The sequence below is a fragment of the Melospiza georgiana genome, chromosome 3 (assembly GCF_028018845.1).
Source record: "Melospiza georgiana isolate bMelGeo1 chromosome 3, bMelGeo1.pri, whole genome shotgun sequence".
NCBI lineage: Eukaryota > Metazoa > Chordata > Aves > Passeriformes > Passerellidae > Melospiza > Melospiza georgiana.
Genome location: NC_080432.1, coordinates 5,850,094 through 5,874,038, shown reverse-complemented (window position 1 = coordinate 5,874,038; position 23,945 = coordinate 5,850,094). Strand labels below are relative to the sequence as shown.

The window sequence follows — 23,945 nt, the reverse complement described above, 5'->3', positions numbered from 1 at the left end:
GTGGGGAAAAGCATCTTCTGGGAAGCAAATGGAAAATTTAGAGCTTCAGAACACAAGAGGAGAAAAAAGGTTGATAGAAAAACAGCAATTTTAAAATTATTATTATTTCTAACTGAAGAAGCACTTCCAGATATCCAAAGAATGAATTTTACTCTTTGTTTTCCAGTCAGCAGAGCCAGCCCTGCCCAAGCTCTATGACATGCAGCAACGCCCTTACAACCCTTGGGACACCTGTGCCCGGGCTGTACCAGGGAACACCACCCGAGGTCACCGCACCTGTGACCCGGGGTGCTGGGGACAGCAGCTGGACATGGCCCAGCTGTGCCCAGATGGGCAAGAAGGCCAAAGGCGCCTGGGCTGTACCAGCCATGGTATGGCAGCAGGGCCAGGGCAGTGACTGTCCCCTGTGCTGGGCGCTGCTCAGGTCACCTCCAGGGCTGTGTTCAGTTCTGGGCCCCTCAGTTCCAGAGGGACATTGAGGGGCTGGAGCGTGTGCAGGGAGCTGGGGAAGAGTCGGGAGCACAGGTCTGAGGAGGAGCAGCTGAGGGAGGTGGAAAGGGGCTCAGCCTGGAGAAAAGGAGGCTCAGGGGGGACCTTGTGGCTCTGCACAGCTCCTGACAGGAGGGGACAGCCAGGGGGGGTCGGGCTCTGCTCCCAGGGAACAAGGACAGGACAAGAGGACACGGCCTCAAGCTGAGCCAGAGGAAGCTTCGGCTGGACATTAAGAACAATGTCTTCACAGAAATGATGATTCGGCACTGGAACAGGCTGCCAAGGAAGGCCGTGGAGTCACCGTCCCTGGAGGCGTTCAAGGAAAGACTGGACACGGCCCTGAGGGCCGCGGTTCAGCTGACGCGGTGGTGCTCGGCCACAGGCTGGATCTGTGCTCTCAGAGCTCTCTCCCGACCCAAAAGACGCCGTGCCTCCGTAATTCCGCAATTAATTCCGTAATTCCGTGCCCCCTCCCGCCGGGCCCGCCCCGCGCCGTTCCGCCCCGCACGCTCTGAGTGACGGCGCCGGGGCCGCTCCCGGGCGGGGCGGGGCCGGGCCGGGCCGGAGCCGCTGCTCCGCGGCCCCTCAGGTAACGGCGGCGGCTCCGGGGCTCGGGGGGTGCGCGGCCTCCTCCGGCCCGGGCTGGTGGGTGTGTGGGCGCTGCGTGTGGGGAATGGCGGCCTGGGCTCGGCATTCGCGTGGGCTGGGCTCCGGCGGCCGCCGAGCGGGTCCCGGGGCGCTTCTCTGTCTGTCTTGTCCGTCCGTGTGTCCGTGTGGCAGCTCCTGCCCTTGGCAGTGCGGTGGGTTCGTCCCCACGAAGCCCCTCGGGTCCCCAGAGTTTTGTGGTGCCGAGCTCTGCAGAGACCCGGGTCAGGGGATGTGCTTAGGCTGTATCTGCAGAAGAGCAGTATGAGAAGGCCTTGGAAAAAACCCAAACCAGCCGTCATTTATTATTTATTGAGAGCATGCAGTGAAGGAATTAGAATAAAAGAATTATAGATCATGATGAGTTCATTAGTAGTGTAAAATTCAGAAGTAGAGACTTAATTTCACTTCAATCTATACATGTCCCTCCCCAGAAGGGGAATTTATGGGCTATGTCTAATTTGGCAGCTGGGATTCTGATGAACACAACGTTGTGTTGTCCCTTCGTCCTTCAGGTTCAGCTGGAAGAAATCCCCCATCAGGTGGATTTGAGGTAATCCGTAGCCTTTGGGTCTGTGTTGTTTGCTGAATGGGAAATTAGGACATTCTCTGGAATGTCAGATTGTTCTTAGCAGAACTCAAGGCCTGGATTTCAATTTTGAAAGACACACAAGTTTGGTGTAACATTTTACTGCCTGCAAGTTGCAGAATCCTATAATCACAGAGTAGGTTGGGTTGGAAGGGATCTTAAAGCTCATCTCATTCCAACCCCCTGCCATGGACAGGGGGGTTTCATGAGCCCAGGTTGTTCCAAGCCCTGTCCAACCTGGCCTCAGACAATTCCAGAGATGGGGCGGCCACAGATCCCATTCTATTGTTGCAGTGGTATTCAGATGCTTGTTATACCATAACTTCTTATATTCACTAGGATATTTATGTACTTTGAGTATTAAGATGGGTTTATTGATTGCATATTCACTGTTTTTCAGCTGAATTTCAGAGGTGATTGAGTCCTAGAGGATTGCTGAAAAATGGGAACCTAAAGGGAACTGTAACAAAATTGATACCAGCCATATGCAGGATTGGATTGAGCAATATCTGGTCTTGTGGTTAAATGATGCTGTTGAACAAGAAGTGAGAAATATTAGCATGAAATTTTAGGTCAGTTACAGACAGGGAAGTTCTGTGTGAGGGTTCTTACACGGATCTTGCTTTGAATAATTATCTGAGTTTTAAACGAGAAATTGTTTGAGAAGAACAGGAGGAAACTGGGGCAAGGGAGCACAAGCCAATACAAAGTGAAATTATGTGTCATTGTGTCAGATAAGGACATAAAAAGGACTTAGATGAGGAATGCCTGTCATAGCTTAGAGGAGTCAAAATCCTTGAGTCTTATGATCAGAATTAGAATCACAGAATGGTTTGTGTTGGAAGGGACCTTAATTGTCATCTTGTCCCAAGTCCCTGGCATGGACAGGGACACCTTCCACCAGACCAGGTTGCTCAGAGCTCTGTCCAGCCTGGCCTTGAGCACTTCCATGGATGGGGCAGCCACAGCTTCTCTGGATGTGTTCCAGGGTCTCACCCCCCTCACAGTAAATAATCTCTTCCTAAAATCTAATCTGACCCTGCCTTCTGGCAGTTTGAAGCATTCCCCCTTGTCCTGTCACTTCATGCTTTTGTAAAATGTATTTTAGAGTATATAAATACATAAGGAATATTTTAGCCACTCATTGTTAAAACTAAGTTACAACTTTGACAACTTCTGCCTCTGCTCAACAGATGCCATGTTGCCTCAGAGGAGGGGACAGATGCCTTCCAGAGCAGCCATGAGCAGTTACTGGAAAGTGCTGGGGATTTTCCTGCTCTCTGTTCCGAGCGCGCCGTGTCTCCAGGCAGCGCAGCCCGGGGTGCTGCTGGTGTCCTTTGATGGCTTTCGCTGGGATTACATCTACAGGGTGCCCACCCCCAACTTCCACCATGCCATGGAGAGCGGGGTGCACGTCAGGCAGGTGACAAACGTGTTCATCACCAAGACCTACCCCAACCACTACACCCTGGTGACAGGGCTCTATGCTGAGAGCCACGGCATCGTGGCCAACGAGATGTATGACCCTGTCCTGAACGAAACCTTCTCCCTGAACAAAATGAACACCCACAACTCCAAGTTCTGGGAAGAGGCCAGTCCAATATGGGTGACAAACCAGAGGGAAGGACACAAATCTGGTGCTGCTATGTGGCCTGGAACAGATGTGAAGATACGTGGAGTCTTGCCTACACATTACATGCCCTACAATGAGTCTGTTCCCTTTGAAGACAGGGTAGCGAAGCTCATCAAGTGGTTTACATCAGAAGACCCCATCAACTTTGGTCTCCTGTACTGGGAACAGCCTGATGAGTCTGGACACTTTCTGGGCCCAGAGAGCCCACTTATGGGAGCAGTAATCCGTGACATTGACACAAAGCTGGGATATCTCATTTCTGAACTGAAGAAAGCAAAGCTGTGGGGTGTGATCAATGTCATAGTCACGAGTGATCACGGAATGTCACAGTCGTCCTCAGAAAGGCTCATTGAGCTTGATCAGTATGTGAGCAGAGAGCTCTATGCAGTCATCGACCACTCCCCTGCAGTTGCCATTTTGCCAAAAGAAGGTAGGAGCTACCACAGTAACCTTCCTGAGGAGGTGCTTGAGTACCCAAACTTCACAGACTGAGTTGGTGGTAGCAGCACTGATGGCAGTAGGACATCAGCCTTGAACAAGGAGTACTTGCAGGACCCCTTTGTTCTTTTTGTGGGCTCTGCCAAAAGCCTGGGTGAACTTTCAGAAAATAAAAGGGAGCAAATCTCTTTGCTGTTGGCTAATATTGCCAAGGATCCTTTAGTCCTTGTGAGAAGTAAGATAGTCTAATGGCATTATCAAGGCTGAATGGTGCTCTAGATAGATAACACCTGAATGTTACATATCTTGCCTTTCATCAAGATGCTGAAGCCATAGTGGAAGAATTATATTTCTAACTCAAACAGTAAACTGAGAACAGATGGGAAACTTTGATAAAAAGAAAGCCTCTGTTGGCTATTTGATTGGCTGCCAGCTATTGTAGTTCACTGAGTTTTTTTCCCCATCACGCTGAACAGCCAGCCAGTTACATTTATACCATTTTTATTTAGATAAAGGTGGGCAAGAACAATGTTGGAATCAAAATCTGAAATCTGGTTGCAGTCACTCAAGGGTTGCTGAGGTGTCAGGTGTATGTTTAGTGTCACTAATGCATCTGCTTTTTATTTTGATGGTCAAGTACTCTAAACTACTTGGTGCAAAAGTGTAAACCTGGAAAATAACACCCCTACCCACACAAAAAAGTGCTAATTTGGAAGCTGAATTTCAAGGTGACCTTCTGAAAAGGTGTTTTTTAAGAATTCTGTAACATTTGCATGAGTAATGGATATATAGTACTCTGTATTTAATGCCTAAGCAGGGAGAGTATTTTCAGAATTAAGTGACCTGTAAGTCACTTAATTAAAGCATGAACAAATGTGTGTTGTCATTTTTAACGTGAAGAATAGTCCAGATTCAAATCTGAATATGTCCAAACTGAGGTCTCTGCTGCCTGAGCAGTCAGGCCCTGTAGCTGGGTGCTGTTTCTTTCTGTGGGGATAAAAGAGCCAAGTTTGGAAGTTTCATCCCCACAGAGGTTGCCCAGGATGTTCTCATTGGCAAATAAAGAAGCTGTAAAAGTAAACTTCAGTGCTGACATCTCCTTAATGCAGTAAAGGAGAACTTTAAGATGTTTAACTTGATTCTCCTGTCTGCTAAATGCTGAAAAGAAACAGCATCTCTGCTGCAATTAGATGACAGAACAGTAAAAAAGCCATTTCAGTGGATTTCAGGAACAGCTTGGATTTGATTTTGCCCAGAGATTCAGGTATTTATTACACTACCAATAAGCAAGAATTAGTTTTGAGCACAGCTAAAATTCTTTCCTTCAGTGGTACCAGATGTGATTTTTATTATAAAACAATGAGTGTCACTGTCAGTTCAGGTATGAGCTAATATGTGCTTAAGTACATAACACTGATTCTTCACCTGCTATTCAATTGTCTTTCTTAAACCAAGGGAATGGTGAAACTTAGTGAGATTGAGGAAGAGTTTGAATGCTTAAAAATGCAGCAATTTCTTTTAACTGTTTGGCTATTGCTTCCCCAAGAGATGGATTAAAGCCATTATTTAGCCATGCTGGTGCATTAGTGTGTGTGGAGAACTAGATGTTCACAAAGAAGCTGTACCACTGCTGGTGATGCTGGCCTTTTTCTTGCATTTAATATAAATATATTAATTTAGATCATTGGGGTAAAATCAAATTTGCTGTATCTGGGGCTTCTCCTCCCTGCCAGCCCATACAGAAAGCTGGCAGAGCAAAATTCACTTTATTACTAATATAGTCCTAGAAATGCTGCATTAGAGCCCCTCTTCTTGTGGCTGTAACTGATACCTTCACTTTTGCTGTCTCATCTTGACCTTTGTTTTGTTTCTTAATTTAGTGATTTTTTTTGTGCCAGTTTGACATAAGAAAGAATAATGTGTTTTCTTCAGAATATATAAATTAATGTGTATTCCTTCAGAATTTCTGTACTGGATTCTAGGAACTGAGGGGGAAAAGAAAGATGGTTTCTTTAGAAACATTGGCCACTTTGTCCCAGATTTTTGTCCCTGATATCCATTCAGAACTCCATGGATACTGGAATGGCAGTCTGAAAGGGGCCTGCAGACACACAGTGCATTCAGCTGCATGTGTCACACAAACACTTACCCAAGTCAGAGAGCTGAGGATTTGGTGTGTCACAGGAGTCTGCTGTGTGCACTCCATGGCTCTCAATAGCAATCTGGCCTTCAGTGGAGGCAGGGAATGAAGAAATTTGGTCAGATGTCAATTCCTGCACTTGCTTTTGTGTTCCTGGCTGTTTGTTCTGGTTCCTCCATTCTGTGCACTGGTGTAACAGCCAGCTTGACCAACTGGTTGTGGCTCTTCAGTGGCTTTTATTGGAAAGGCAAGCTCAGAAACTGGAAGTAAGCAAATAAAGAATTGGGGGTGGGAAATGCCTATTTATTCAGTGTCAGTAGAGCTCTTGAATGTGTGTGCTCACTGTGACTAGGGAAGGGAAAGGAGCAGGCACTGGGAATGCAGAGGAGTAGCTCATGCTGTTGGCTGTTACTGAATAATAAAGGAAAGCAACAAACTGCTTTAAAATAGATGAAAAGTGTCACTTGTTGTCACAGCCAGCTAGGTGACAGAATTTGGCCTGAATGCAGCCATTACCTCACAAACAGGTTTAGGAGGTGTCTTCTTGCTTTCAGGCATTGCACAAAGCTAGGAAGGTTTGGTTCCTTTTCCAGGAGACAACTAAATGCTTCCTAACTAATTCCTGTGAGAAGCTTACATTCTGATAACTGTGAAATGAGGGATTTTTCTAAAAGTAGCAAGGCAGTTACTGCTTGGGAACAGGCTGTGAAGTCTGGTGCTGAGGGGGATCTTACTGTGACTGAGGCTCTGGGTTTCTCACAGGAACTTCTGTGCACACACTGTTGTCTCTTACAGTTACAATTCACTTGTGGGAAAGTACATTTTGCCCCCTTCTTTCAGCTGTATTTGAACTACTGATGAGTTCAGCAAACACTGATATGTTTCATTTTTGTCTTTTGTCTCTTTTGTTTGTTTGAAGGCAAACTGGATGAAGTATATGAAGCTTTGGCCAACGCTCATCCCAACATGACTGTGTATAAAAAGGAGCAGATTCCAGATAGATTTCATTACAAACACAACCGTAAAATCCAGCCCATCTTAGCAGTGGCTGACAAAGGATGGGAAATTGTCCAGAACAAGACTGATGGTTTTCTACGTAAGTATTCTGGCTTTATAGTGTTCTGCTGAATCTTCCAAGGCAGGGACCTTATGTGGTACTTTATCTCCTAGCATCAGCAACCAATGTTCATTTTTTTATTTCTTTTTAAGGCTGGGAAGGAAAACTAAAGTGTGGGAAATTTATAATTTTTTTCCCTGATGGGATGGGAAGCACCTCCTGTTAGAGGAGGAGGATCTGCACTTACTGTTTCTTTAAACATGAAACTTGCTGAGATAAGATCAATCACACGTGTTTTAGTGGCCCCATACTTGAGGTCTTTCAGGACGTAGCAAACCAACAAGCACTTCCTGAGAGATTAAAAAGGAAAGTTGCAACTTAATATGTTGAATAGAGAGTGAATAGGGTTGTTTTATCATGTTTTAGTTATTTACTGGAGAAGGGTTGGGTTGGAAGATACAAGAACATTTTCTGAATGTTCTCAGCTTGTCTGGATCCTACTACACTTGGAGTAATCTCATTCTATTGCTACAAAGAGTCTTTGGATATTGTGTTACTGCACACTGGTGATTTTCATTTGTCTTGGAGGAAAAAATGCATTCTAGGTGATTTGGAGGAATAAAACCCCCAACACTTTGAAGCTCCTCACCTTCCAGTTTTGAGATTTATTACAGGTAGCATGGAGGCAGTGAACTGTAACTTCTTGGTAACCTAAAATACAGGTGTTACATGCTCAGTTCTTGCATTTCTAATTGAGAACCTTTTGAACTTTGCTGCTGGTTGTGAACGTGAAGTGTGTTATCAGCAAGACTGAACAAGATTTTCAGTAGCTGCTGAAAGCACCTTCTTGTGCCTGTGTGTTTGACATTTTCCCAGTTTTTAATGCCCCTGTCAGGAGTGGGTACTGGACATCCACCAGTGAGTTCTTCCTTGTTGAAGAGTTGATGGTGCACAAAATTGGACAAAATTTCAGTGTCTCCTTGGAATCACATGGACAGTCTGACTCTACATGTTTGGTTTTTTCTCTAAGAGATCTGGACCAGTTGCAAAGTTGGTATTTTTTCCTTGAGGAAAATCAAGGAAGTGTGGGTGTACACAGTGTGCCATTGACAATGCTGTTAGTGCCATATGAGCTCACTTTTTTCCTCCCTCTTTCTTAAACAGTGCTCTCTGTTGTGGGTTTTTAGGTATTTTCTCTTTGTAATTCTGAGATTTAGTATTTGCTAGGAGACATTTGTGCTGTCAAAACAATCCTCTCTAAGGATGCTGTGCCTTTTCTACATTCTACTAATTCTAGGAAAATGTTCAATGCCTGTTCTGCAACTTAGAAATATTGACCTTTATCTATCTTTTATTTCTAGTTGGTAATCATGGATATGACAACACTGTACCAGAAATGCATCCCATTTTTTTGGCAGTTGGGCCTGCTTTCAGAAAGAATGCCACCAAACAATTCATGAATGCTACAGACTTGTACCCCTTACTGTGCCACCTGCTGGGCATCAGCCCACTGCCCAACAATGGTTCCTTCAGTGCTGTGGAGGATCTACTTGCTGAGAAAGTTCCTGGAGGCCGTGGTGCAGATTCCTACTCCACTGTGGTAGGAGTCTTCCTGGGCAGCTTGCTTGTTTTTGTTTTTACTGCAGTTTTTGTTAAGCATTTTGTCCTTGCCCAAGCAAATTCCATGCAAATCCGACACACTGAAGCTGCCCAGCCACTGCTGCAAGATTAATAACAGCTGGGATTATTTCCTCTTTGAGGCTTAAAACAAGCCTATACAAAGAAAATAAACAATGGAGGGGGATTAGCATGAATATGTGGAGTGAAAGGAGATGGATGCTGATCCATTGCAAGCAGGGATGGAGAGAGAGCACGTTCCTGTTTCACACTGCAGCCACTTCAACTTCCAGGGCTTGAAGATATCCTGGGTAAACCTGGGAAGCTGTGTGTGTATGTAGACCTGTAGTGACAATAGACCTCAAGTACCTTATTATGGCTATTTTTAGGGAACTAACATCAACTGGGGTGCACCTCACAGACTATTAAAGGTGATTTCATTTCTCACCCTCTTTTTTGTTTTGTTCTTTGAGGGGTTTTTTGAATCTCTTTGATTTTAACAAGTCACTGAATGGTACTAAACTTCTTTGTTAGTATTTTCCTTCCCTGCCCAAGGAAGCTTTTGCACAGATCACCATTACAGATAACTTGGTGGGTTAAATCCTGCAGGAAAGAACATGATTATTCAGCTAGGTCATGCAGTGCTAGGTGTCTAAGTTTAGAGTTACATATATTTCTTCAAATTACTGTGTTTAATGCAGCTCCAAAATACAAATCTTAAATGGCATTGCCTTTAGCAATCAGCATTAAACTGCTTGATGCTTAATGTTTTAAAAATTTATTTAAGTAATAAAGGTTTTTGCCACTTTAGATATGATTTCAGGTAAATGTAGATCTTTACTTTTTTAAATTTCCTGTGCACTGCACTAAATTTTGTAGGAGCTCCATGCAGCTGGCAGGATAAAGACATGTACAAGCACCACACCTGTATATCCAAATGGAGTCTTTTGTATTTCTGTGGTACTAAGGAAGGTGAATAAGTTAAGGAACAAGGTTGCTCAGGCTGGTTTCAGAATGTTGTCAGGCTTGTCCCTGGTCTGCTACTGGAGATTCTGAGTTTGACTTGTGACTTGTGTTTTATCTGCTCTGTCTGGGTAGGCCCTGGAATGGGATGATCAGGATTACACATGCAGTTTAAGGGGCAGCTGGATAAATCTTAAGCCATAAATGTTCTCAAATCTGAAAAAGCAAACTTTATTAATTAAAAAAAAAAAGGTGTAAGACTGGAGTTTAATTTTCCAGAGGAAAACCTCTGTCAGGGAAAAATATTAATTCTGAGTCAACAAAGGTACATATTCTCACTGTGTGTGGCAATAAATCTTCTTGCCAGTGTAGCTGTGAGGTTTTTTGTGAGCTCACTTAAATGGTGAGAATCTGCTGACTAAATTTTGTATGAAAAACGTTCTGAAGTGAGAAAAGTTGTCTATTGTCAGACTCCTCCTCTTCTCCCTGTGAGATGACAGAGTATTTCTCAGCATTTTGTTGCTGAGTATGATGCCTGAAGGAGAAAGAAGCTTTCAAAATTAGTGCAGAAGTAGCAGACTGAGTATTTTTAATTCAGTTTATGTCTGTATGCACAGCCCCCAGCAGAGGGCAAGGATGGGAACTCCTGGGCTTGGGATGTGCTCTGCCAAACCAAGGGCACGACAGTCAGTTCTGCAAGGGAGGGCTGGGGTACAAAACTGCCCTTGCTGGGCTGAGTTCCAGACTTAATGAAGATCTGTTGTGGTTATCTGTGATGGCAGGGACACCTGCTTAGCACCAAGCTGTCCTGCAGACAGATGTGGGCATTTCCAGAGGCCACATTTGGGTGCAGGGAATGCTTCAGAGGGAAGGCAATGAAATAGCCCAACTTAAGGGTTGTGCTGAAAGTTCAGCTGTAATTGTAGCTTTAGGAAGGCAGGAAAAATGCAGCTCTGCTGGAAGACAGCCCTTGATTTGGGGGGTGTATGTGATAATCCTGTGAACTCCAGCTGACTCAGTGCTGTGAACTGCCTTGTTTTCCTGAATTGCCATTTTCTTAAGGAAACACTGAAGGAAAAGGTCTGTGGGGCTGATTCTTGGTGCAGCTGGCCCTTAGCTGTGCCTGAAATTCAGTTTACTGGCACAGGTAAAACTGAGTGCTGCAGGGGCTCCAGCTGAACCACAATACCAGTAACATGTTCACAGCAGTTTTCAGAGATCAGAGAAATCTGAGCACAAAACCCAAACCTCTGAGTTGTTACTGATCCCTTCCCTACCCACCTCCCAAAAAGTGGATGGCACACAGCAAACTGATGCACTGAGTCCACCTTTTCTTGCCTATTTGCAGCTTAAAAATGAGTTATAGCACAATGGTATTGTGTGTTTAAAGGAAGATCTTCAGACTTTGATAAGGCAATAACAGTGACAATTGTCATAACAATGCCATAACCCTCACCTCTTGCTTCTGCTTTGGAACATGTTGCTTTAGTAGAGATTCTTCTCATTGCAGTAATTTCATAGCAGTGATCATGGCAGATGTAACAATAACTGGGTTGTAATCTCAGAGCTTTTCCTTAAGCCCCACTTTAATTGTGGCAAGTGTAGTTCTATCATCAGCCAAAGTGACCTTTGATTTTAAGGAGGGGGCAAAGTTTGTCAGTGTTCATCAGTCATTTGGGACTTAGATCTACCTGCCCAGATATGCAGCAAGGACAGAGCAGTAGGTTTCCCCCAACAAAGGGTTTGGTAACAATTATGCCAGAATAGGCTGAGGACACAAATGTGAGAATTGTTGATGTCATTGTTCTGTATTGCACTGTGAGGCCTTTCTTTGAGGAGGGCAAAATAAAACTTTGTAAAAAAAATGAAGGGAATCTTGTAGCATTTGGGTATTTCAGATTAGGGTCAAACATTTCCTTTATTCTTAGGTGTATTTGCAGGTACCTCTTGGGTAGTTCCTTGTTAGGACATTTGCCCTGTTTTAAGTTACTGGGTGTCAGTTAATGAAATTGAAAGCACAGATGATGCCACTGGAGAAAAGCAGTGACTTTTTCTCTGATGTGACATTTTTTCAGACACCTTTATGGATGGGGGGGATGTGGGATTTGGTTTCTGTGTATCTGATACTTTCTATGATGTACAAACAAGTTTATTGGAATTTGAGTACACTGTGTACTGCTTGTAACTTAACTTAAACTTGGAAACCAAGAATGATGCATGATGTGTTTATTACTGACCTGTGGAGCATACAGATGTCAAATGTTTTCTTTGTTTCTTCTTGTTTGGAAATGCTGAAGTTAAAATACATCTTTGCTATAATGCTGTCAAGCATGGAGTGCTGGCTTCATTGAAAACACTTCTGGAAAACAAAATTGAACTGGGGGGAGATGACTGGGGAAGAATGGTTTCAACTTGTATGCATCTCAAATATTCCTTGGACTCTGCAAAGTGTATGCCTTTGCTAAAAATAACTGGAAGTGTGATAGAAGTTTGGAATTTTAGGTCACACTTCTTATGTAACAGACTTCTTGTTTCCCACCTTGCTGCCATATATGGAAAAAACAGCTATGGCTTACCAATAGTGGGAATCCAGTTTCTTTTACTAAAAAAAAAAATCTTCCAGACTTTCTTGGTCAAGAGCTGCAGTAGTACTGCCACAAGAAATGCAGTCTCAAAATTAAAAAAAAAAAAAAAAAGCAGAAAAATCAGATTCATTAAATCACTTAGGTTGGAAAAGTCCAACCACTAACCCAGAACTGCCAAGTCTGTTATAAGATGAAATGTTGCACAAATTGACTTTTCACACTATCATAGAATACTTTGGGTTGGAGGGGACCTTAAAGATCAGCTCATTTCAACCCCCCTGCTCCCCTGACCTCTGTCACAAGTGTGAACAGCACAATCTTGACCTGCATGTGGGAGAAGGACAAATGTGCTGTGGTTGGGTCCTGTTGTTCTGTAAAATGGAAATTTAACAGGCTTACTTCCCAATTTCCTTCCCTGCTTAAATAATGCCATGGATGCTGTGTTGGCCATATCTGTGCTGCTGTTTAAACCTTTCATGGCATGTTTGCCCTACAGTAAAGGTGATATAGCATTTATTAGATAGTAAACTACAAAAATTGTTGCAAGCACATGAAAATTATAAATTCAATAGTGGTACCAGCCTTTCCATGATTAAATCCTTATCTGGATCCTATTAACAAACCTCTCTTACTGGGGTTTTTTTTTGCAATAAAAGATGCTACCATGCATGTTACAGCAAACATCTGTCCCTGTGGTCTGGTCCTTGGAGGTACACAAGGTTGGTTTATTTGTTTATTTTCACAGGCAGCGTGTAGGCAGGGAGTTACTGAAAGCAGTGTTTCAGAGCTGTAGTCAGGTGCAATCAGCTCAATTCTGGAATTGTTTCTGTGATGCTGATGCCCAAAAAGCAAAGAACCCCAGAGGGGTTTGTTTTAGGGCTGCTGTACCCAGTGTGGAGTGTCCCTGTGTGGAGGCAGTCAATGTAATGAAACATCTGCTTTCAGTGCTGGAAGTGTCACTAAATGTCCCCTATTCCCCTCTAAACTGCAAAGCCAGCTAAGGCTTAGGAACTTCCCTTGAATTAACCTGCCCTGTGTGACCATTGCTGAGCTGTGTCTATTTAGCAAGTCATGAAATGTTGTCACAAACCACTGCCCCTTTGTCACAGCCTTGAGGAAGCACAAGCCACAGCTTTGCTGTTCTTGTCCTGAACTGGCTGCCCAGAAGGAAATCAGCCACTGGCTTTCATGAGAAATACTTCACACAAACCAGAATGAGGCAGTGGAAATGTTTTGTCATGTTTAGGGCTCTGTTGTTAAAAATAATCATCCTTAAATAAGTCAATTGCATGTCTTAAAGACAAGAGGATATTTTTTCTAGATTTTTACATTATCTGTGTGAAACTGGATGTACAAGAGCTACTGTGAAACCCTTTGTGCCAGAAGAACACTCAGCACCTTTACAGACCACACCACATCTTTGAAAATTAAAATAATCAACAGTGCAACTGGAATATAGTTTATCTTACTTAACACTAAAATTTCCTCTTTAAACCCTTTCCACAGTAGCACTTTCTCATCTTCCTGCTAAAGGAGAAGGAAAAGAGGGTGATAAGGATTTCCACCAGACACAGCCACTCACTGGTGTGCTACAGCAGCTCGGTGCCTGTAGCAGTTCCCATCAGAAGGGGCTGCCTTAGACACAGGAGGAGAAATGCATTTAGACTTTGATTTCCCAGCTGTAGCAACATTGCTGTTTCAGGTCAGAGTTCTGCCATCCTGCTCCAGTCAGCATTTACAGCTCTGGTCACCAAAGCCTTGCTGCAGCTTTTCCACCTGCCTGGGAGGGGGTGCACAGAGGAACTGAGCACATCAACCACTCTGTGTGACAGCTGCTGGGGGGACAGAACAGAGTGGAGAAAATACTGTCCTGATCAGTTTTAGCTTCTAGAAAAGAACCCCAAGCTCACACGTGGAGGACAGGATGTTTGCCAGAAAGGTAAAGTCAGTCAAGCCTTTCCAAACACAGGTGATGGAAAGCATCTCCAGTTATTCTGACTGACCCTCTGAGGATCCCACTCAGGATTAGCAGAATTACCAGAACCTAACAAAACTCTATCCAACATAGGAATTCAAGCATCCTCCCTTTTACAGCATATCTAAGCCTAGGTTCTAGGCATAGACACATTCCCTGCAGCACATTCCCTTTGTAGTTACTCATTAACCTGACCTCTTGGTGCATGTAATTAATTTATTTAAATATGGCAGGATGAGGAAGTGACTCTGTATTCAGTCCAGCTACTGCTCTAGAATATCAACAGGCTAAAATCCAATACCCTGTCAGTAACAGCACAGATTTTTCAAGGGGCCTGAGCCTTTTTCAATTAATCTGAATTCTTTCAAGTTCAGATTAATTCAGAGTAAAGCATTAGTAAGTAATAATTAGTAGTTATAAAAAAAAAAACAAGCACAAGTGGTTAGGTTTTGGATTGTGTTTTTAATCAAGTACAATGGAATCCCTAGAGAGGAAGACACACATTACTAAAACTTCCACACATTTGTAAAACTCAAGCTTATTTTTTCCAGTGGGCAGTTCATAGTAACCCCTTCCCTCCAAAGTTCCTGCTCCCTCCCTGCTGGATCAGTAAAAGGCTGTGGGCAACACCAAACTGCAATGAATCTGAAGCTGTGAAAGAGAAACCCCATTGCTACCAGGTATCTCTGTCACTTTATTTTTTAAAGCCATCAGACTTGTAGGAGAAGGACCTGATAACTGTAGTTCTCTTTCTGGGTTAGCAATAACAACTTTATCTCACTGAAAGATAAGGTACCATTTAAGGCTTTCTCAATCAAACTAATTTTTTATAGCAAGTTACTAGATGACCATTAACAAAGAATCAAGAGTTTCAATTAAGAGAACAGTTAGCTCTGGTCTTGAGCAAGAATTTGCATCTATGTACCTTAAGCATTATTGAGAATTTATTTTTAAATTAAGATCTGCTAACTTCCTCCTTTTAATTTCCAGGGTGTAAAATATAAGTTTGAAATCCTTGCCTGGTGACATGCACATCAAACTTTCAGTTGTTGCTTTTTGGCACAACAGCCTTCAAGAGACAATTATGAGCTGGTACACAGGGCAGAACCACCTTTATCTCCAGACGACCTTCAGCAGAATTTACTCCTGAGAAATTCTTGATAGGGTTCAGGAGCAGTGATTTAACTACAGCGGATGAAACTGGGTAATTCAAAGACTCCCAGGTTAAACTGACTTTCTTGAGATAAGGCAGTAGTGCCATCCCAGCTGGACATGTGGATCTAAGTCATCCAGAGACACCCAGAAATGCCAGAGCCATGTGTCCAGGCTTGTAAGTGCTGAACCACATAGTTTATTGCTCAAATACAAGAGATATGCACCAGTTCTTTAATCACTGACTTCTGTTTTCTTTCTCAGAAATTTCTTGTCACATTGCTGACTTAGGGTCAGAAACAGAAGTCTTGGATCTTCCCTTTCCCCAAATTTAAGGGCACATCAGAATATACTCTCTAAACAATACTAACTCCTAACTCTCAATAAAGTTTTTCTTTCCAACACAGCTGCAAGAATAATAAAAGTAGTCAATATTAATTTAATACAAAAAAGCAATTATCATTTACAAATATTAAAATTCACTTTGTCTATTCTGGCTAGTCACACTCTGGAGTCTCCTTCTGAAAGTGTTCAGAGGCTTGAATGAAAAACTAAGCATCCTTATTTTGTTAAGCATCTCTTCCAGTAAAAAGCCACCTGTTCACCATTTGATTATGAAAATATTTTTATATTACACTAGTCACACAAATCAGCAGGGCCTGGCTGTACAGTATTTTACACAGATAAAGTGCATAAACAAAGAATGCCATCCAGTGCAAATTGAAACTGTTCTCCTGAAATGCCAAGGCAGGAAGCGAGGCTCGGCTCCCTCACGCTATCCAATCAAAGGATCATCGTCATCGCTCTGCAGCTGGAGCCGGGCGAAGGGCCGCGAGGGAGCCACTCTGTTCTTGGAGATGATGATGATGCAGGTGAAGGTGCTCAGCACCATGAACACCCCGATGACGATCCCAATGGCCTCAGGCACGCTGATGCACCACTGGTCGGCCAGCAGGCACTTGCTGTTGGCGAAGGTGCCGTTGTGGGGCCGCGGGGCCAGCCCCAGCACGTGGCACATCATGGGGTAGATGTCCACGTTGGCCAGGCTGCCGTGGCTGGAGCCGCGCCGGAAGGCCGGGCCGCGCGCCGCCAGGAACGGGTGCATGCTGGGCAGGGCGTTGTCGTAGCCGTGGTCACCCACTGCAGCGGGGCAGAGCACACAGTCACTGTCACAGCCTCTGCTGCACGGCCACTGCTCCCCTACCCAGCTCCCCCAAAGCACGTCTCCATACTGGCCTTTCCCCAGCGTGCTCACCAAAGGTTAATGCACAACATAAAAGCAGCTTTGGATCAACCGCAGAAGGAAGACAGAGTTCCTTCCCTCTTCCCCCAAACCCCACAAGTCTTTTTCCATACTGGCCTTTCCCCATGGCTCTCCCTCCTATTAATCTCTTTTCCTTTCAGTGCTTAACATTTCCAGTGTTTCCCTTGCCATTCTTCATGCCAGAGTTGAAAAGGAGGTTGCCATTCCACAATGAGTCAGTAGACAGAATGCAAATTTTTACTCCTCAGATTTTGGAAAGTCATCTCTCCTTGCAGAGTGGACACTTTAATTACTTATTAAAAATCAGGCACCTTTCCCTTGATAGTGCTCAGTTTGAGCATATTAAATACCCTCAATTCATGCTTATCAGATAGAGTACTTCAGCTGAAGGGACACCCAGAGAGTCAAAACCAAAAGACAATGGATCAATGTGCCTCTGGCAGGCACACAGCAAAACCTTTGTGGCTAAAAGGTCAGGAGAACTTGGACATCTGGTAGGTTTTCAAGACTATAAACAGCTAAAGAGCAGCCATTGTCAAATTTCCTAACAGCATTCCTGAAAAACCTGTCCAAGGTGCCACAAGTCTCTCACAGCACAGTATTTGAGTAACTGTATTTGAGTCCATTTCTTAGTAACAGTGGAGGAATATCCCTGAGAACTGTTTCCTTGCATCCCTGAAGCTTCTGATGCAAAACATCCAGATTCCAACTGATTATATCACACTCACCACTTCAGTGAGCTTCCTCTAGCCCTTTTTAATGTTTTCCACCATTCTGTTTGTTACCACATCTTGTTTGTTTTGACTCATGTTTCTAGATTGTTTTCCCTTCTTTTTACTACTTGTTTGTTCTGAATAGAGCTACTCCAGTGAAGTTCCCATTTTTTCACCTCTGAAGTAGGATTCTGGTGTGAGGAGTTACTGGTACACTTGGCAATCACTCTGCTGCCACTTTGTCCATGAAAACAACTTTGAACAGGCTTTTAGGCTAAAACCTCCCCTGCCTGATTCTGGGAAGCCTTCACAAATAAAACTGATTTGAAAAGAGATTTACTTCAATTGATACAATGCTGTTCCTTATAAATATTCGCTTTCTAACTATTTTTAGGTACATGAAATTGAATCTAAGCAGAAACAAGAAAAAGAGAACTCTGATCAGAGAACACCTGTGCTACATGTTGCCAAATTGAAGATAATTGTAGCAAATCTGTGGGGAAATTAAAATGTAAACGCATCCTGCATTAAAAAGTAGTACTTCTGTACCAATACTGAAAAAATCTGAACTTAATTCTGCAAAGGGCAGACAGTAAGATCAGCCAAACGGTGCAACCAGGATTTCACACCACTCAACACCCTGTGTCTAACAGCAGTTTTACAGGGAAGTATCCAGGAGGGATATCCCTGACCCTACCAGCCAGCCTAAGCTGTTGGCTGCTCAAACTTCCCAGAAGTTGGTATCCTGTATTTAATTTTTATTAATGGAATTTCCTACCAAGAATCTGTCTAACCACATTCTGAACACATATATACACACACACACACACCGAGCCTTCATCTGCAACCAGAATTACAGGTTGAATTTTCATACTATTAAAACAAGGAAATCTATCTGGAATTTCTTCTTTGAGATACACTTTCATGTGACTGTTGCATTTTTTTCTATAAATTATCCATGCCTCTTGTCTGCCAAAAAAAACCCTGGGTGTGGAACACCTGGAAATATATACACACACATACAAAAACATATATATGTATGTGTAATTTGACATTCTAGCAGGAAGAAAGTGCACAGCATAGCAAGACACTGAGAAGTGACACCTGTTGAGTTCTGTCTTTCAAACATGCTGCCGTGTTCCTACTATTTTTAGTATTTCCTGCCATTTACTTTCATTCCCTAGAACATGTACTGTAATAGTAAATGCTGTGTGTTGCATGCTTTGATTTGTGCACCCCTACATATGTATTTTATATATAATAAAAAGTGAAACCACACTCCAGGGAAAGCTTGAGACAGACTGCTAACCTGCCTAAAATAACTCAGACTATTAAGCTGAACATGTCAAAGTGTTTTAGTCAAAAGAATATTCCCCATCTCCTCCTCATCTGTTAAACACTCCAGGCTCAGGCTGAGAACCTTCTAGAAAATGCTGCATTATTCCTAAACCTGCACAGTGCTAGGAATCCCCTTGCTAAATGAGAACTGCCCTGCAGCTGGCTGGAACAGAAACAAGGCAGTTTACCCACACAAACCACAGAGGAACACACACTTACACTTGGAAAGGGACTCGTTCTGTACGATTGTCCAGCCTTCATCTGCAACCAGGATTATGGGCTGGATTCTCTTGTGATGGCAATAATGGAATCTCTCTGGAATTTCTTCTTTCAGGTAAACCCTCATATGACTGTTGCAATTTTTGAGTAAGTTATACACATCTTCTTTGTCTGCCAAGGAAAATATCGCACGTGAAACAGCTGGGAATTAACTCCTGTTTACTACAATTATCTGTCATTAAACCTAAGATCCATTATTTCAAAATAATTGTTAATAATTTTTAAAAAACACAAAGAAAAGGAATTTTTTTGCGTCCCTTATGAAATGCTGCAATGGTTCAGGTGAATTCCAAAATTTGCTTTCATTTTAAATCAGACTCCTCCCAGATGTGGGTTTGGACCTACAACTCCACTCATCATCTGGGCTTGAAAGGCAAAATTCAAGCAGAGAAATCAAGAGAAAGCAATCACCCCCTCAAGTAGACAATATTTTATCCAATGCAGTAATTTTTTTTGTTTTGTTTTTACTGTAGGAATCACTTTGTTCATTAGTCTGTCCACAGAGAGGCCAGCAATGTCGTGATTTCAGACATGCCTGCTGGGGACTACTCTGAGACACAAAAATGGAATTCATGGTACAAAAATGGAATTTATGGTACAAAATCTTAGGTGTGAGTCCCCAAAACAGAAGTGGTAAAATGATCAAAGTTGGGAATAGATGCTTGGAAATCTACACAGTGACGTTTTTTATTCTGAATAAACACATGGGTTTATTTCATGTTCACTGTGAATCACAGCTGCATAGACTAAGTGAGCAGGCAAACTAAGTACCTACCTACTTTCTCAACCACCTGATAAGGATCATCCTTATCAGCCACAGCAATTTGACAAGAAACTCTCCTTGTCCCACTGATTGCCAAAACCAACTTGCAAATAAATTAAACCATCATTCTTTAGCTTACTCCTTATGTCAAAGTTTTGCAACACGAGCTCTATAGGTTTTGCAAAATATTAGAACAGCCTAGCATACTGTGTACTTTTTAGAGGCAAGACAAACAAGATTTAATTCTCAGTATATGCCTTAAAAAATAACCAAAGCCAAACATACTCTGCCTTGGCAGCACTGCAGCAACAGGAGTCCTGTCTATCAGGGTGTAGTTATTGCGCCCGAGGCATTTGTCCAGGACAATCAGCTTCTCTGCAGAGCAGGAGGCCATTCCATGGTCACTTGTTATGATGACATTTACAGTGTCCCACAGGCCTGATGCCTTCAGCTTGTCCATAAGGAAACCAATGTGATTATCCACTTCTTCCAACACTCTCTGCATGTTCTGGGTGTCACTTGGGCCATACTTGTGCCCACTTGCATCCGGTTCTTCCCAGTAGAGCACAGCAAAATTGACCACTGGGTCAGAGCTGTTCAGCCACTCCACAATTCTCTCCACTCTCTCCTCAAACTTCACTGAGAAGTTGTACTTCATAAAGAAATGAGGGGTTGTGTTGTTGATTTTTACATCAGTACCAGGCCACATTGCAGCAGCACTTGCTCCCTTTCCCTGTTGTTGGTTTGTTACCCAAATTGGAACTGCATCATTCCACCAGAAGGGATCTGAATCGTTGAACTGTGAAAAATTTTTCTTGGCATCTGCATCATACATGTCATTAGCCACAATGCCATGGCTCTCCTCATATAAACCTGTCACTATGGTGTAATGGTTTGGGAAGGTCTTGGTGATGAAAGTATTCTTGACTTCTCTTACAAGCACACCATCCTCAATGAATTCCTGGAGATGAGGAAGTTTGTAGGTTTCCAAGTAGTCAGCCCTGAAGCCATCAAAGGACACGAGGAGCAGCTTGGGTACCGAGTCAGCAGCTGAGTGAGCACAACAGAGGAGGATTCCAGCAAAACACAACATCAACACCGAGCCCATTGTGGGGACTTTGAAGAGCTTCCAGCAGGTAATCAGATGCACCTGAAAAATTTAAACAGACAAGGATGTAACTAAAACAATTCTACTGTGACCAGTTTAACTAGCTATACATTATATACATCTTCCTTCCAGAGAGTAATTTCAAAACACCCAGTCTAAACCACCACTCGAGTCAACACTGGATTTCCCTACTGACTTCAGAGGTTTCTCAAATATTGTCAATTTTTCATATATTAAAACAAATGTGCAGTGAGATTTTTTCCACTGAAGACTAAAAGAAAGGAAGAATTGTTTTCTTTTGATCAGTTACTCCATTGTTGTGTGCGTCCTATTCCAATTCTACATTCCAAGGCAGAAAATCAGTATTTTCTTTTGATCAGTTACTCCATTGTTGTGTGCGTCCTATTCCAATTCTACATTCCAAGGCAGAAAATCAGTATTTTTCCTCATGTTCAAGCACAGGCACAAGAACTTGAACAGCTCCAGACCCACATTTAAGAGTCCTCTGCAGCCCTAAATCCTTATTACACATCACTGTTCACATCAGAGGTCTTTTTCCGACTATAATTTTAGTTTTCCTTTTTCATCTCACTTTTCCTTTTATGGTTTCCACCCTCTAGAGTTGCTGGAAGACTTTTCAGCCTTTCAACAGTCCCATTTATTCATTGCTCACTCCATACACAGAACTACCAGGAGTAACTTCTCCTTTTCTTCTAAGCTGTTCTACATCTACCATAACAGCATTTAAACCTGTCCTTCTTACACCACACTTTTCCCTCTATAAAAAACCCCAAAATTAATAACCTTAGGTACAAGGTGTTTCTCAGCAAGGAATTAATGATTATGAGTGCCAGGTATACAATCTGTATGCTTTGACCCTCTCTTAATGTACTATGTGTGACTTAAGCACTTTGTTTAGGAAGCTACAGAACGATGCTCTCAGTCTTTAAAAAAGAGGAAGTGAAGCTCCAGGTTTCACAAAATCTTTTGCAAATACAGTGCCTTGTTAGCCCCATTCCAGCAATTTTTCCCTATATACTTCTTTTATTCTTTAACCTCCTTTCTGTGCAGACAAACTGTGATTCTAGGGGGCATAGCAGCTGCCTTCCCAGCATTTTTAACATCAATCCTTCCCACAAGCTCCTTAAAGCGGCAGGGTTATTTTAAAGGCATAAGGAGCTTTAATGTTAGCTGCAGCTTTAGCAGTGTAGGGAATCCAAAGCACGGGAAGCCACCCCCTGCCCCGGTCTCCAACAGTTAAATTGTCTGCAGAAGATACAAAAGTTACAAGGATTGCCAAAAACAGCATTAAGGCATCCCTTAGCACAGAGAACTTGGAGGACACACGCCTTTCAAAGAATTAAAAGGAGAAAAGAAACGGGAAGCGCAAGGCAGCGGCGAGATCACCCCTCCGATGCTGTCAGGTGCTTTAGAAAGCAGAACCAGAGTTTTCCACCGCGCAGCAGAGGCAAACCCGCGGGTTCCCCTGGAAATGCTCCGCAGCTGCTCAGCACTGCTGTTTGTATACACAAGTGGCATATTCTAACCAAAAACTAACTCTGCCCCAGGCAAGCCCAGCGAAGCAAGCCAGCTGTGAAATACCACCGACACCAGTCCAGCTGCTCCCGGACCTCCCGACCAGGTTTTGGAGTGGCTCGGCTCGGTCAGAACGGAGGTTATTCCGTCTGCAAAGCGCCCACACGCGGCACCGCCGACCAACCGGGCGCTCCGGGTCGGTTTCCCCCGCGCCTGTCCCTCACCCGCACTCGGACCGGGCTCACCGTCCCCACAGCCTTCCGCCGCGGGACACTCCGGTCCCCGCCGGGCCCCACCGTGAGGTCCCGCAGAGCTCCGGCTCTGCTCGGGCCGGAACGCGCGGGCGGCACCGGAGGTGACCGGGGGCAGCGGAGGTAGGGGTTCAGCGCCTGCGCACCCGCCGCCCGCGCAGCCCCAACCGGCAACTGACGGGCCTTGAGGGGGGGGCGCGGGAGCCCGTCGGTGAGCGCGGTCTCCGCCCGCTGTGATTGGCTGCGGGCCCGCTGGCGGGAGATCCGATTGGCTGCGGCGTGGGGGGCGTGGCGCTGGGATGAACGGCGTGGTGGGGGGGGAGCGGGAAGTGAGAGGGGTTGTGAGGGCTATGGGGAGGATGGTGCGCGTTGTGGGAGCAGCGGGGAATTCCTGTGACTTAATGTCACAGAGTCAGTCAGATGGAAAAGAGCTCTGAGATTGTCGAGTCCAACCTATGGCCGATGACCACTTTGTCAACTAGACCATGTCTCTCAGTGCCGCGTCCAGTCTTTCCTTAAACACCTCCAGGGACAGTGACTCCACGGCAGCCCCATTCTAATGTCTAACTGTTGGAGGATCCTTTTTGAAGAAATAATTCTTAATGTCCAACTAAAAACCTCCCGTGGTGCAGCTTGAGACTATAACCGTCCTGTCCTTGTTCCCTGGGAGCAGAGCCCGACCCCCCCTGGCTGTCCCCTCCTGCCAGGGAGTTGTGCAGAGCCACAAGGTCCCCCCTGAGTCTCCTTTTCTGCAGGCTGAGCCCCTTTCCACCTCCCTCAGCTGCTCCTCCTCAGACCTGGGCTCCAGAGCCTTCCCCAGCTCTGTTCCCTTCCCGAACTGAGGGGCCAGAACTGGGCCCAGCCCTGGAGGTGACCTCAGCAGTGCCCAGCACAGGGGACAGTCACTGCCCTGGCCCTGCTGCCACCCACCGGGATGAAGGGGCAGAGCTCAGGGGAGCCATGGGAGCTGTGGGATGAACCCTCCCAAGCAGAGCAATGCGGTGTTTCCAGCGAGCTCAGGGATTTGTCAGGAATGTGTTGTACCCCCGGAGCGGGATGCAGCTCACTTTGGGGCTGTTGGCTGCCTTTCCCATTGTTGCAGAAGGGCACCGTGAGGTGAGGCTGCGATGGGATACGTCCCTGGGAGTGTCCCGGTGTTTTCCCAGCACGCCCATCATTTGCCTCCCGCCTCCTTTGCAGGTGCCCGGCAGCCCCAGGCTGTCACCTTTCCGAGGCAGTGCTGCTTGTCAGCATGACGCCTCCATGACTCCGTCTCTCTTTTGGTCACACAGCTCTGTAAGCTGGCTGTTCATATTCTTTCATGCACATTGCCTTTTTGTGGTCTCTTGTGGAAAAAAAAATAATAAATTGTTTACCCTAAAACTCAAAATACAGGCAAGAAATGGT

General features: G+C 44.4%; 2 protein-coding genes across 3 annotated transcripts; one reads left to right on the top strand and one right to left on the bottom strand.

Annotated features, from left to right (window-relative positions):
- Positions 1-1,001: 1,001 nt before the first annotated feature.
- ENPP5 (ectonucleotide pyrophosphatase/phosphodiesterase family member 5) lies at positions 1,002-11,902 on the top strand. Its single transcript, XM_058020898.1, has 4 exons — positions 1,002-1,081; positions 2,920-3,789; positions 6,857-7,033; positions 8,356-11,902. Exons 2-4 carry the CDS (start codon positions 2,925-2,927, stop codon positions 8,724-8,726), a joined length of 1,413 nt encoding a protein of 470 aa, XP_057876881.1. The 5' UTR covers positions 1,002-1,081; positions 2,920-2,924; the 3' UTR covers positions 8,727-11,902.
- Positions 11,903-14,576: 2,674 nt separating this feature from the next.
- ENPP4 (ectonucleotide pyrophosphatase/phosphodiesterase 4) lies at positions 14,577-22,691 on the bottom strand. Of its 2 annotated transcripts, none has more exons than XM_058020205.1 (4): positions 22,512-22,691; positions 19,929-20,793; positions 18,821-18,991; positions 14,577-16,426 (listed from the first exon to the last, which is right to left on the bottom strand). In XM_058020205.1, exons 2-4 carry the CDS (start codon positions 20,749-20,751, stop codon positions 16,062-16,064), a joined length of 1,359 nt encoding a protein of 452 aa, XP_057876188.1. In that variant the 5' UTR covers positions 20,752-20,793; positions 22,512-22,691; the 3' UTR covers positions 14,577-16,061. The 2 variants fall into 2 exon arrangements, with proteins under 2 accessions (XP_057876188.1, XP_057876187.1); XM_058020204.1 differs by having other exon boundaries at positions 22,533-22,691.
- Between the last annotated feature and the right edge of the window lie 1,254 nt (positions 22,692-23,945).